Source organism: Jaculus jaculus, chromosome 23 (assembly GCF_020740685.1).
Source record: "Jaculus jaculus isolate mJacJac1 chromosome 23, mJacJac1.mat.Y.cur, whole genome shotgun sequence".
NCBI classification, from domain to species: Eukaryota; Metazoa; Chordata; class Mammalia; order Rodentia; family Dipodidae; genus Jaculus; species Jaculus jaculus.
The window spans coordinates 1482050-1496707 of NC_059124.1; the positions used below are offsets into that span (position 1 = coordinate 1482050).

A 14658-nucleotide genomic window follows, 5' to 3' on the forward strand; every position below is an offset into this window, starting at 1 on the left:
GGCTATAGTCCACAGCGGCCTCAAACTCATGGTTCTCCTGCCCAGCTTGCTGAGGGCAGGGTGCAGTGTGAGTTTTAAGTTTCTACATGTATATTGGCACTCTTCTAAAAGAGGAGGGCCCTGATCTTTTGTCTTTGAATGAGTTGGTCATAATATCTTATATGTCTCTTTTTTTTTTTTAACTTTTAAAATTTATTTGAGAGAATGGCACAGGGGCTGGTGCACCGGTCGTGGCGGCGCACACCTTTAACCCCAGCACTTGGGAGGCTGAGGTAGGAGGATGCTGTGACCTCAAGATCAGTCAGAGACTACATAGTGAATTCCAGGTCAGCCTGGGCTAGAGTGAGAATCTGCCTCAAAAAGCCGAGAGAGAGACAGAGAGAGAGAGAAGGGGGAGGAGGGAGGGAGAAAGGGAAAAAATGAGCACACTAGAGCTTTCAACCACTGCAATCAAACACCTGACGCATGCGTCCCCTTGTGCATCTGGCTTCTGTGGGTCCTGGGGAATCAAACCTGGGTCCTTTGTCACCTCTTCACTGAGCACTGCCCTGGGTTCCAGTCTTCCCAGAGTCACCTCACAGCCGTGGGCTCCAGCATGGATGGGGGCTGGCTCTTGTCTGTTCTCTGGGAAGTCTCTGCCCTGTGAGTCCCACCGCTGGTCTGGCGGTGCCACCTCAGCTCTGCAGGCTGGTGAACGGGTGAGGAGTCCTCCCTGAGCAGGCTGGCAAACGGGTGAGGAGTCCTCCCTGAGCAGGCTGGCGAACGGGTGAGGAGTCCTCCCTGAGCAGGCTGGCGAACGGGTGAGGAGTCCTCCCTGAGCAGGCTGGCGAACGGGTGAGGAGTCCTCCCTGAGCGGAGCCCTGTGGACTCCTGAGGCCTTCAGGGAACTCCATTTCAGAACACAGCAGGCCTTTGCACTTCATCTCTTGCCTTTTGTTGATGAGCGACTTCCAGCCCTCGTGGGAAAGGCTTCGCTCAGCTGGATGAACATTCCTGGTGCGCCTGGAACCACCTTTCCGAAGAGCTGTAGCGCACTGCTCACTGGTGGGAATGCTGGCGTCTTCAGGACCCATCTTCTATTATTTTATTTTTATTTTATTTTTTGGTTTTTCAAGGTAGGGTCTCACTCTAGCCCAAGCTGACCTGGAATTCACTCTGTAGTCTCAGGCTGGCCTTGAACTCAGTGATCCTCCTACCTCTGCCTCCCGAGTGTTGGGATCAAAGGCGTGCGACACCACGCCTGGCTTTCTTCTATTATTCTAAATCTGCGTTGATAAATTACTTTGCCCTACCTATTTTTTTCTTGTTATTTTAAAAAATATTTTTATTTATTTTTGAAGAGAAAGAAGCGGAGAGAGAGGGAGAGAGAGAGAAAGAGAGAATGGGTATGCCAGGGCCTCCAGCTACTGCAAACAAACTGCAGATGCATGCACCATCTTGTGCATCTGGTTTATGTGGGTCCTGGGGAATTGAACCTAGATCCTTTGGCTTTGCAAGCAAGCACCTTAATGGTTAAGCCATCTCCTCTTGCTTTTTTGAAGTAGGGTCACACTCTAGCCCAGGCTGACCTGGAATTCACTATGCAGTCTTAGGGTGGCCTTGAACTCACAGCGATCCTCCTACCTCTGCCCTCCCGAGTGCTGGGATTAAAGGCGTGCGCCACCACACGTAGCCCAACTTTATTTTGAGATAGGGTCTCTCACTGGCCAGTGAGCCCCAGTGGCCTGTCTGTCTCCCTCAGTGCTGGGATTAAAAGTGGACCTCACCACACCTGGCTTTATTATTATTTTAATTTTTTTTTTTTTAACTTTGGAAACAGAGAGTGTCCACAGAGAGAGAGGGAGAGAGAAAATGAGAGAATGAATGGGTGCACCAGGGCCTCTAGCCACTGCAAACAAACTCCAGATGCATGGGTCACTTTGTGCATCTGGATACTAAGGAGTCACATCCGGGTCTCAGGCACTGCAGGCAGGCCCTCCGGCCCCGGGCCCCCCCCCCCCCCCCCCCGCGCCCCAGGATTGAACTCAGCCTTCTGCTTCTGCCGCAGCACTTCTTCAGTCAGCCACCTCCGCAGCCCTGCAGCTCCGTCTCTGCGGGTCACATAATTCCGAAGGAAACCCTACTACTTCCGTTTCTGCTTGCCATGTTCGAGGTCTGGAGCTGGTCACTGTCTTCCTGGTGTCCCCGTCACCTTCTCCTGCCTGCCTGCTGTTTGTGGCACGTGCCGCATCTGCCCGTTCTCCCTGGCATGGCTAAATTGTCTCTTGTGCATCAGTTTAAATATTACTGTGTCAGGAGCCATCCCAACTTCCTAGATCAGTCTTCTCTCTCATCTCACAAATGATTCTTCACTGCCATGGCTTCATTTTATTTGTCGCTTTCTGGCCAGAATGCAAGATTTTTATTCTCTCTCTGCTTCTCTCTCTCTCTCTTTTCTTTTTTTTCTGGATTTTCAAGGTAGGGTTTCACTCTAGCCCAGGCAGACCTGGAATTCACTATGTTGTCTCAGGGTGGCCTCAAACTCACAGTGATCCTCCTGCCTGTGTCTCCCTAGTTCTGGGATTCAAGGCGTATGCCACCATGCCTGGCTGTGAATCTCTATTTAAAAAAAAATATTTTTATTTATTTATTTGAGAGAGAGAGAGAATGGGCGTGCCAGGGCCTCCAGCTACTGCAAATTCCAGACACCATGTACCTCCTTTGTGCACCTGGCTTACCTGGGTCCTGGGGAATCAAACCAGCGCATTAACCACTAAGCCATCTTCCCAACCCAGAATCTCAATTTTTAAATATGTTTTATTTATTTATTTGAGAAAGGGTGGGGGAGAGAGAGAGAGAGAAAGAGGGAGAGAATGGGTGTGTCAGGGCCTCCAGCTGCTGCAAACAAACTCCAGATGTACGTACCTCCTTGTGCATCTGCCTTACGTGGGTACTGGAGAGTTGAACTGGGATCCTTTGGCTTTGCAGGCAAACGCCTTAACTGCTAAGCCATCTCTCCAGCCCCAAAATCTCAAATTTTAAAAATGTTTTTATTTACTTAATGGTGAGAGAGTGTATGGGTGTACCAGGCCTTCTTGCCAGACACATGTACCTCTTTGTGCATCTGGCTTTACATGAGTACTAGGAAGTCAAGCCCAGGCTAGCAGGCTTTGCAAGCAATTGCCTTTAATTTCTGAGTCAGCTTCCCAGCTCTTATATGGCCTTTATTTAATTTTGCTATAATACATGAGCTAGTATCTTAAAGCAAACATTGCATATGTTCAAGGTCTCCAACAGGTCCTGGCGGACACATGCATAATGTCGTGACTGTCACAGCCAAGACAAGCAGCATGGTCATCACCTCATGCAGCCACCTCTGTGGGGCTCTGGGGTGAGAGCCCTTAGCTGCTGGTAGTGATGCCACACACCTAACATACTACTGACTCAAGAGTTCTTACTGCCCCCCCCCCAGATCAGTGCTGGCTTCCAGGCCCACCCCGCTCCACACAAAACTAACACCGCACAAAACTAACACTCCACTCCTATCCCTCCCCCCCCCACCCACAGAATGTAACTTGTTCACCAAGGAAAGGAAAACATGCCACTATGGCCGGAATCCCACATGTCCAACCCCTTCATCAGCCAGTTTGTGGTACCATGACTACATTAGCCTTGCACTTTCTGTTGAGAAAGAGCTGTCCAGAGACCACGAATCCCATTGTTCTTCTCTTGCAAAGACAATGGGGGAAGGGGAGCTGGAGGGATGGCTTAGTGGTTAAGGCATTTACCTGCCAAGCCAAAGGACCCAGGTTCTATTCCCCAAGACCCACGTAAGCCAGATAGACAAGGTAGCACATGAGGTTGTTTGCAGTGGCTGGAGGCCCTGGCATGCCCATCCTCTATCTCTCTCACGCTACACATATATATCTGCCGATTTCTCTCTCTCTCTCTGAAATAAATAAATAAATAAACATAAAAACACCTGGGGGATAAAAATGCCTTTGGTGCTGGGTGTGGTAGCTCACTAGAAAGCAGCAGGAGGGTGGGGGACGCCCGGCTGCACAGCAAATCCTTGTCTCAAAAAAAAACCCTTATTTTTTCCTCGTTGCACTTTCAATTGCTTTGTCAAGCTTTGTACTGTCTATGTTATCTGTACGAATATCTATTATTTTTATTTATTTATTTGAGAGATTGAGAGAGGCAGATAGAGAAAGAATGTGCCAGGGCCTCTAGCTGCTGCAAACAAACACAAACTCCAGACACATGCGCCACCTTGTGCATCTGGCTCATGTGGGTCCTGGGGAATCACACCTGGGTCGTTAGGCTTCACAGGCAAGCGCCGCTAAACCATCTCACCAGCCCACGTGTATCTATCGTTGAGGGTCGAGAATGCCAATGTGAACAGGTTCTTAATGTGGGCCATTCTGACTGCTGAAGAGCGATGCTCTCCAGAAAGACGCCCAGCCAGGACGCAGCGTCTGAGCAGCGCATTTTATCACAGAAAAGAGGGAGAGAAAACGTTTGACTGGCCTCAACCTCCCGTTATCCTTAGATGCCACCTAAAGGAACTTCAAGACACAAAGTACACCCAAACTCAGAGGCCTGCCCCCTACCCTGCGATGCTAAAACAACGATGGAATCCAAGTGGTTCCAGAGGAAGGACTGGGTCACAGGGATGGGACCTGGCTGGACTTCCGGAAGAACAGCGTGAAGACCACCGGGGGTCATACCAAAGGGGCGCCGATTCTCTGATCAAGGTAGAGGGGAGCTCGGCATAAGCACTCGGAGATTGTCATGCTGCCGTTTTCCCGGAATTGAAACCTTCCTCCAAGAAGAGAGGAGAGGGGGCTGGGGAGATGGCTCAGTGGCTAAAGGCCTTTGTTGGTGAAACCTGGCAAGTGAGGCTCAATTCTCCAGTACCCATGTAAAGTGCCAAGTGGTGCATGTATCTGGCATTCATTTGCAGTGGTAAGAAGCCCTAGGTGGCCATTCTCTCCCTCTCTCCTTTCTCATCCAATAAATAAAACAATATTTTTTAAAAAATAGGACTGGAAGGGCTAGAGAAATGGCTTACCGGTTAAGCACTTGCCTGTCAAGCCTAAGGACACCGGTTCGAGGCTTGATTCCCCAGGACCCATGTTAGCCAGATGCACAAGGGGCGCATGTGTCTGGAGTTTCTTTGCAGTGGCTACAGGCCCTGGCATGCCTATTCTCTATCTATCTATCTGCCTCTTTCTCTCTGTGTCTGTTGCTCTCAAATAAATTAAAAAAAAACAAAAAACTTGCTTAAAAAAATAGGACTGGAAGCCGGGTGTGGTGGCGCATGCCTTTAATACCAGCACTCAGGAGGCAGAGGTAGGAGGATTGCTGAGAATTCAAGGTCACCCTGAGACTACATAGTGAATTCCAGGTCAGCCTGAGCTAGAGACTCTACCTTGAAAAACCAAAAACCAAAAATCAAAAAAAAAAAAAAAAAAAAAAAAAGGGCTGCAGAGATGGCTTAGTAGTTAAGGTGCTTGCTTGCAAAACCAAAGGACCCAGGTTTGATTCCCCAGGACCCACGTAAGCCAGATGCACAAGGTGACACATGTGTCTGGAGTTCGTTTGCAGTGGCTGGATTCCCTGGCAAACCCATTCTCCTCTCCCTGCCTCCTTTTCTCTGTCTCTCAAATGAAAAGAAGAAGAAGAAGGAGAAGAAGGAGGAGGAGGAGGGAGCCAGGCGTGGTGGCACATGCCTTTAATCCCGGCACTTGGGAGGCAGAGGTAAAAGTATCGTCGTGAGTTTGAGGCCACCCTTAGACTACATAGTGAATTTCAGGTCAGCCTGGGCTAGATTGAGACCCTACCTTGAACTACCCCCTCCAAAAAAAAAAAAAAAAAAAAGAGTAAAGAAAGGGCTCAAAGGCTTTGGGAATCTCATGAAACATACAAGATTCTTAAGTCATTCCCCTCCCCTATATCAGCAATAAACGTTTGCTGTGGGGCAGGGACGGGGGAGACTCTTCAGTGGAGCTGCCTACAAGTTGCGCAGGGAACTCCAGTGTAGGTGCTTGACTTGTCACCCGTGATGGGGTGAGGCTTTTGTGGTGATCCATCTGCTTGAGAGTCATGTGTGCTCCTGTGAGTGACCCCAGTAAACTTCTTGGCTTACCAAGCTAGTCTTGGATGGACTTGTTTCTTTGGGTCCATCATGGGTGCCCTATCAGGGCTGAATAAAGGTTTGTTCGTGTCTCCAGGAAAAGTCACACAACACAATACAATGCATCATTAGGGGCAGAAATGTCCTGACTACATCCGTGTGCACTCTGCATGCTCAGTAAGGGTGCCCCCTTATCTGTACTCTCTGTGTTCCCTGGGCAGCTGCAGATCTGCAACCGAGGGACAATTCCAGGTCATAGCAGGCTTTGTTAGAGTTTTGCTTTTCTAAATCTACAGATCTGTCAAGAATCTGGAACATCTGGAAATACAGGTCTACACACCCTGGACCACGTCACTCATCCCGTTTGATGTGTCAGGCTTGCTACAGAGAGTCTCCTTTCTGTTCCTCTTCATTCATTTACATCCTCTGCCGCTCTCCTCTAGGCTTCTGCAATGCCTCCTCTCAAAGGCTTGCTTCCATCCTTGTACCTCTGCTAATTCTAGCCACAACTCACTGCCCATTGTAAATGTCAGCCTCTCACTCCTTTACCCCCAGGCTGAGGGGAACTCTCCATCACTGGCCAGTGCCTAACATTTGATACATTTTTGTAGCGTATAAAGAATCCAGTGGTATTAGGATTCTCTAGGCTGTACTCATATGGCTGACTATAATGCCAGGTTTCTCAGCCTACCCACTGAGTTCTCTGTTCATTTAGGAAAACTGTAGGACACACTAGGTGTCACGTGATTGGTGACGTGCTGTGCGTATTACAGTGAATGAGAGAAACAGACAGAGGCTCCAGGGAGGTACCGAGAGCAGGCTCTGTCCTGCTCCCTTGGCTAACACTTTCAGGTCTGAGGAAGTGTCTCGGACTTAATAGGCATTCAGCTGGCATCGGTTGAAGTGAATTCAGATGCCATCTATCCACACGGACACATCATCCTCTCCTGTCAACTCCATTAACTCACTTACGCCATTCTCCTTCTAAATAAAGCGATTCCAGCTAGATTTCTTCAAGGAGCATTGTAAAAACCAGAATGCAGCTAGAGACATTTAGTCTTTCCTTCCCATGAACTCCAAAATCACTGGTGTTTTATTTTGCAAAAGTGCTCAGGTGCCCCTCCGAGTTGATTTACCTGGATAGCTGCTAAAAGAGAGCCGACTGCTGCTGGTGTCTTTGTCCTTGATGTTGAAGTCCCAGTGTTTATATATCCTGAGCATGGCTGCGTATGTGTACCAGCTTGAGTGAGAGAATAAGATGTTCTCGAACCCAGGGAGAACCTGCAGCCCAGAAGCACAGTTAATAGTTGAGGCAGACTAACATTCACTGACCATGAAGCACACGTAGGAGGTGCACGGGGACTGTGTCAACTTAGGTAAGTGTTTATTGTTCTCTTTATTATTAGAAAACATGGCCAAGGAGGTCAGCATGTACCCCAGCCTAGCCTCAGACTTGCCGTGTAGCTGAGGGTAACCTTGAACTTCTGATCCTCTTGCCTCTACCTCCTGAGTGCTGGGATTAAAGGCATGTGCTACCACACCCAGTTTATGTGCTGCTGGGGCTGAAAGGTGGTGTCTCACATGCACCAGGCAAGCACTCAGCCAACTGAGCCACATCCACAGTCCCAGACTCTTTCCTTCATGTGCAAAATGGAAGAATCTGGAAGGTTAATGTAGCATAGGAGGAATGGCAGAAGAAACCAGTGCATCACCTGTTTCCAGTTCTTTCCAACAAAGTTCCTTCCAGTTCTTGACTTCTACATAGAGGACCAGGTAGCTAGCCAGGGGTGAAAAATGCTTGCTATACATAGAAGATGTCAGAAAAACAATCTGTGTGAAGGGCCTGGTGATATTGTGAGATGGGGCTCAGCAAGTGGGCTGGAAGCCTGGACTAGACACCATCGAACGGCGGCTGTCTGGGAATCTGAGGAAGATCAGTGAGGGAAGAGGAAACGGAAGAGAACCAGAATCCATTGATAAGACAAGAAGATAGTCAACTGCCCACCATGAGACGTGCCATCTCTATCATACCTGTCAGGGACCAGGGAGAAATTGCAGAAGAAGCAATGACACGAATACTGCTTTTTTTTATTTTTTATTTTAGAGAGAGAGAGAATTGGGGCATCACCTAGTGGGCATGTGTGGCCTTGTGCTTGCCTTACCTTTTTGTGTCTGGCTTTTGTGGGATGTGGAGAGTTGAACATGGGTCCTTAGGCTTCGCAGGCAAGTGCCTTAACCATTAAGCCACCTCTCCGGCCCATGAATACTGCTCTCACTGCTACCCTGACAACCAGCTCCAGGGCGATGATGACAAACACAGTAATGAATCAAAGCCCATCAAAGCAGAAAGCCAGGGGCTCCAGACAACTTGACATTACATTGCATTCCCAACTGGCCTGCCCTGACTCAGGAAGCTATGGAAGGGGGGCGTAAATACTGTCAGAGCCACAGAGTGGCCAGGAGCTCCAGAGGCATGGTTCCTCCACTGCCCCACATGGACTGACTGAGGCCTTCATGACCCCACAGTGAGTACCATAAACCCACTGAGGAGGGCCCTACAGTAACAGGAGCAGAGAAGAAGGGATAACCTGGGCTGGAGAGATGGCTTAGCAGTTAAGGCATTTGCTTGCAAAGCCAAAGGAACCTGGTTTGATTCTCCAGGACCCATGTGAGCCATATGCACAAAGGGGCACACACATCTGGAGTTCATTTGCAGTGGCTGGAGGTTCCTGGTGTGATCATTTTCTCTCTCTCTGTCCCTTTCTTTCTTTCTCTCAAATAAATAAATAAATGTATTTTTAAAAAGAGTATAACCAGTTGTACTATATATGAAATAAATTTTTGAGAAACCATCTATGTGGGGTCAGGCATGGCGATGCACACCTTTAATCCCAGACTTGGGAGGAAGAGGTAGGAAGATCACTATGAGTTTGAGAGCAGCCTGAGATTACATAGTGAATTCCAGGTTTGCCTGGGCTAGAGTGAGACCCTACCTCAAAAAAACAAAAATAAAAAATAAGTCTATGTGGACAGGAGAAAGAGAGGAGCACCCGCATCTTACCTTAATAAGAGCAGAGCAGTGTCCCATGTCCCATCTCTTAAACACCTTCATGCTGGTATCCTCTGTGGACGTTAAGGCAGGAATGAGATCCAGCAGGTCTCCAACGGCATTCAGGAACTGAATCTGGAACATACTCATGGGCTGGGAAAGGACACACTGTATTTAGCATCAGTTTGTGACACGTGCCATTTTCTAGTCTCTCTCTTATTGAGGGGCAAACAAAAACATGGTGGAGGGGGGTCTATAATGTGACAGATGTACCAGATAGTCCTGTAATTTACAAAATGATTTTCTGACCTTATAATTTAGAGAAGATGTCAGCATGCTCTTAATATGGACCGATTTGGGAAGTGATTCTTAGAGAATAGAACAACTCTGTTTGCATAACTCCATAGCAAGGCTTCTTGTTGTCCGTATTATTCATACTTTGGTCCAGATTATTTATTGATTCCCAAGGGGAGATAGAAGAGAGGCAGAGAGAATGGGCACGCCCAGGCCTACAGCCACTGCAAGCCAACTGCAGACACATGCGTCACACTGCACTTGGCTTCATGTGAGGACTGGGGAATGGAACCTGGGTTGTTAGGCCTTGCAGGCAAGTGTCTTAACTGCTGAGCCATCACTCTAGCGTTGGTCCTGATGATTTCTTCTTTTGTGAGAGGCCAAAGATGTAAGATGTAAGCCATGAGTGGCTTCCAGCCTCTAGATATCAAAGCAGCCTTTTGTGTTGACAATCAAAACGTGTCTCTTCCCTGATGGGAAATCTTCCCAGGTCAAACTTTTTTTTTTTATTTAAATGAGAGAGAGAGAGAGAGAGAATTGGCATGCCAGAGCCTCGGCCACTGCAGTCGAACTTCAGATGTGTGTGCCACCATGTGCACACTTGCACACTTGTGTCACCTTGTGCATCTGGCTTACTTGGGGTCTGAAGAGTCGAACATGGGTCTTAGGCTTTGCAGGCAAGCACCTTTAGCTGCTAAGCCTTCTCTCCAGCCCCTAGCTCAATCATTTTACAGCAAACATTTCAGCTCAGGTGCTTCTGACGTTTGTCAGTTATTTTATTCGTCCATTTGCATGTGTGTGTGAATGGGTGTGTCTAGGGGCATTGCCAGAGTTTCTCGCTGCTGCAAACAAACACCGTACACTACTGCCACTTTTTGCATCTGGCTTATGTAGGTGGCTGGGGAATTGAACCCAGGACTGACAGACTTTGCAAGGAAGTGCCTATAGCCACTGAGCCATCTCCCCAGCCCCTCTGGATTTTGATCACGACTTTACTACAGAACAAGCTAACAGAATACAATTAACCCTGAAGCGACGGCCAGTCAAGAGAAATCTTACACTTGAACAAATTCACATGCTGCCGGGCGTGGTGGCCCTCACCTTAATCCCAGCACTTGGCAGAGGAAGGAAAGTTGTGAATTTGAGGCCATCCTGAGACTTGATCAAAAAAAAAAAAAAAGCAAAAGTCCCATCGGGTGCAATGGCACACGCCTGTGGTCGCAGCACCCAGGAGGCTGAGGCAAAAGAATTGCAAGTTCAAGGTGGCCTGCGATGCATAGCAGGACTTTGTTTCCAAAAGCAAATCCTCAACTCGATAATTATGTGACTACACCATTGGTTTGCTTTTGGGGGTTAGTAATAATAATTTATTACTCAAGATTTAAGAGGCTGTAATAGGGTCTCTAGTAGTAAATCCTTCTTTGCTCTGGTCTCATTCAGTCTCTAGTTTTCCAACTTAAAAGCTTTAAAACTCTGGTTGCGCGTGCGCGCGCGCGTGCGTGTGTGTGTGCGCATGCACGTGCACGTGTAGGCACACTGAGGTGTCTCGCAGCTGCAAATCCACACCAGACATTTATTCTGTCTTTTGCATCAGACTGATGTGGGTTGCTTGGGAGTTGAACTCAAGCCAGTATGCTTTGCAAAGAAGCACTTTTAACTGTGAGCCATTTCCCCAGCCCCCAGTTTACCAATTATTTTTTCTTGTGTATATCTTAGGGTCTTTATCATATTACAAAAACAGTAATCGTAGTCCATTTCATGCACTGCTGTTCACCTCAGCTTTTTTTTGTGTGTGTGTGTCTTCTCATATTAGAAATGAGTCTCATTTTCAATATTTTATTTATTTATTTGAGAGAAAGAGCGTGAGAAAGACAGAGAGAGAGAGAAAATGGGCGTGCCAGGGCCTCCAGCCACTGCAAATGAACTCCAGATGCATGTGTCATCTTGTGCATCTGGCATTACGTAGGTCCTGGGGAATTGAACCTAGGTCCTTAGGCTTTGAAGGCAAGTGCTTTAACAGTTGGGTCATCTCTCCAACCTAAAAGTCTCATTTTCTCCCACAGCATTCAAATGGCATCATTGTATTTCAGTTATACAGATTTACTGACCAGCTTTTGGGGCAGGGGGTCCTGCCCTTGTGCTATTATAAATAATGCTATGATAGTTAATCTTGAAAGCTTTGGCAGGTAGGAATAAAATACATTCCTAGAAGAACTTCTGATAGGGGCCAGGCATGGTTGCACATGCCTTTAATCACAGCGTTTGGGAGGCAGAGGTAGGAGGATCACTGTGAGTTCGAGGCCACCCTGAGACTACATAGTGAATTCCAGGTCAGCCTGGGCTAGAAGGAGATCCTACCTTGAAAAACCAAAATCAAACAAACAAAACACTCAAGACATTTTGATTTTGATTAAGGAGTCCTCATAGGAATGCTCTCAGTCACACCCTGCCAGTCTTAACAACATGCTATTTCATTCATTTCCAAGCTCATAAGCTCATAAGTGGTGGTTTAATTCATTAACTTAGGTGTTCTGAATGCGAGGTTCCCAGCTGATGGAGATTTGAGAATTAATGCCTTCTGGAGGCAGTGTCCTGTTGGGGGCTGGCTTATGGGTGTTATAGCCAGTTTCCCCTTGCCAGTGTTTGGCACACTTTCCTGTGGCTATTGTCCACCTTATGTTGGCCAGGGTGTGATGTCCACCCTCTGCTCATGCCATCGTTTTCCCTGCCATCGTGGAGTTTCCCCCTCAAGCTTGCAAGCCAGAATAAACCTCTTTGTTCCCACAAGCTGCTCTTGGTTGGGTGATTTCTACCAGCAATGCAAACCTGACTGCAACAGTAAAGTGGTCCCAAGGAGTGGGATTGCTGCTAGACACCTGACTGCGTGGCCTTGGCCTTTTGGGGCTGATTTTCAAGAGGAATGTGGAAGGATTTGAAACCTTGGCCAAAGAGATGCCTTGCAGTGCTGTAAGTACAGCTTGATGGACTATTCTGGTCAGAGTTCAAAGACCTGAATGCTGTAAGAACTATGGACTGTGAGGTTTGGCTAATGAGGGTGAGAAAGAGCTTTGCCTGGACTGGGCTAGCAGTTTGTGTGGGAAGCTTGCTGTTATGCCCTTGTCCTGAGAATTTGTGCAGGGTTGCTTTGAGTAGAAATGAAGTGGTGTGAGCAGAGGAATATGGCACAGAAAGAAAAATCTTTGGGTGAACTGTTTCCCATTCAGCTACAACTGAGAGATTACAACTTTTGAGATTGGGCCAGCTGACCTGCACTGGGGCAACAGGAAGAATGTAGACTCTTTTGAAGGGGCCTGAGTGCTCAAGGAGTGTCCTGTTCTTCAAAGTCTGCTTTATCCCCCCTGGATTAACAAATTGGCACCCTACCTGGTATTGTGGAGTATAAGAAGTGCAGGAAAGAGAGGGTCACTCAGTTTGCGACACAGTCTTGTGTTTTGGATATGGCCATGGGCAGTGTGAAGCAGGTTTGCTGGATGCCTGCCTGGAGACCCCATGGGGCCATGAGGATGAACCGTGGGTTGCAGTGGAGACCCAGTGGAGATGCCAGGACCACGAGATGGCTGCCAAGGAGAGCTGCCTGCCTGGATGAAGTTTTCCAGGACTGTGAGTAGCCTAGCTGGAGGGGCGGAATTGGAATGCCAGAGACTTGTTGCTGGTTAGAATTATCGGACTTGGAGATTTGTCATCGGCTAGAGTTGTTGAACTTGGAGCTGCAGAGTTTGATGTTTTCCCTGGTTGTTTTAAATCATGTATTGCTTGAGTATTTCTTTGTTATGCCCAATGCTATCTTTTGCGGTGTGAATGTTTATTCTGTTCCATTATGGGTTTTTTGAGGTTCTTTTTTTTGGTATTATGACTCAGTTAAAAGATCTTGGACTATGGGGATGTATGAACATCATTAGAACTGATAAAAACTATGGGGACTTTTAAAGTTGAATGAACGCACTGTATTTACATCATGTATGGATATCAGTTTATCGGGGTCAGGGGCGGAATGTGGTGGTTTAATTCAGGTGCCCCTATAAACTTAGGTGTTCTGAATGCTAGGTTCCCAGCTGATGGAGATTTGGGAATTAACACCTTCTGGAAGCAGTGTCCTGTTGGGGTGGGCTTATGGGTGTTATAGCCAGCTTCCCCATGTCAGTGTTTGGCACACTCTCCTGTTGCTATTGTCCACCTTCTGTTGGTCAGGGTGTGATGTCCACCCTCTGCTCCTGCCATCGTTTTTCCTGCCATCATGGAGCTTCCCCTCAAGTCCGTAAACCAAAATAAACTTCTTTTTCCCACAAGCTGCTCTTGGTCAGGTGAGTTCTACCAGCAATGTGAACTTGACTGCACTAATAAGTGAAAACATTATCCTATTGTAATTTATATTTGTATTTCCTTTTTTTTGGAGATAGGGTCAGGACCTAGAATTCACAATGTAGTCTCAAGGTGGCCTCAAACTCACAGTGATCCTTCTACCTCTGCCTCCTGAGTGTGTGTGCCACCACGCCTGGCTCCGTATTTCCTTTTGATATGTAAAAAGTTAATTTGTACAATTAGTTTAAAAGCCAGTAGGACTGGCTGGAGAGATGGCTCTGCAGTTAAGGCACTTTCCTGCAAAGTCGAACAACCCAGGTTCGATTTCCCACATAAAGCCAGTTGCACAAAGTGGCTCATGAGTCTGGAGTTCATTTGCTGCTGCTAGAGGCCCTGGTACACCCCTTCTTCCTCTGTCTGTCTCTTCTATCTCTTCCTGCTTCCAAATAAATAAATAAAAATATTTTGTAACCAGAGCATTTATTATGAAAAATATGGAATGCTTCACAAAGTTGCGTGTCATCCTTGCCTAAGGGGCTATGCTAATCTCTGTATTATTCCAATTTTAATGTATGTACTGCAAAAATAGCATATAAAACATTTTTTTTTTTTTCAAATAGCCAGTTCAGGGGGCTGGGGGAAAGGCTTAGCAGTTACGGCATTTTCCTGCAAAGCCTAAGGACCCGGGTTTGATTCCCCAGGACCCATGTAAGCCAGATGCACAAGGGGGCACATGTGTCTGGAGTTTGTATGCAGTGGCTAGAGGCCCTGGCATGCCCATCCTCTCTTTCTCTCTCATAAATAAATAAAATGTTTTTTAAAAATCCAGTCCACTTATTTCTTAGTTTTTCTTAGTTTTTTTTTTCCAGGTATGGTT

At 47.2% G+C, this 14658-nt stretch overlaps 1 protein-coding gene and 1 pseudogene across 1 annotated transcript in view; both read right to left on the reverse strand.

The window, feature by feature from the left end:
• Plbd1 (phospholipase B domain containing 1) overlaps positions 1 to 14658 on the reverse strand; it is a 66822-nt gene that overhangs the window by 23197 nt on the left and 28967 nt on the right. The window contains exons 5-6 of the mRNA XM_045139773.1: positions 9180 to 9320; positions 7255 to 7399 (exon numbers count right to left, since the gene is read on the reverse strand). Coding sequence (XP_044995708.1) covers positions 7255 to 7399; positions 9180 to 9320 — 286 coding nt within the window. The remainder of the gene's footprint in view (positions 1 to 7254; positions 7400 to 9179; positions 9321 to 14658) is intronic.
• LOC123456487 lies at positions 14270 to 14370 on the reverse strand (annotated as a pseudogene).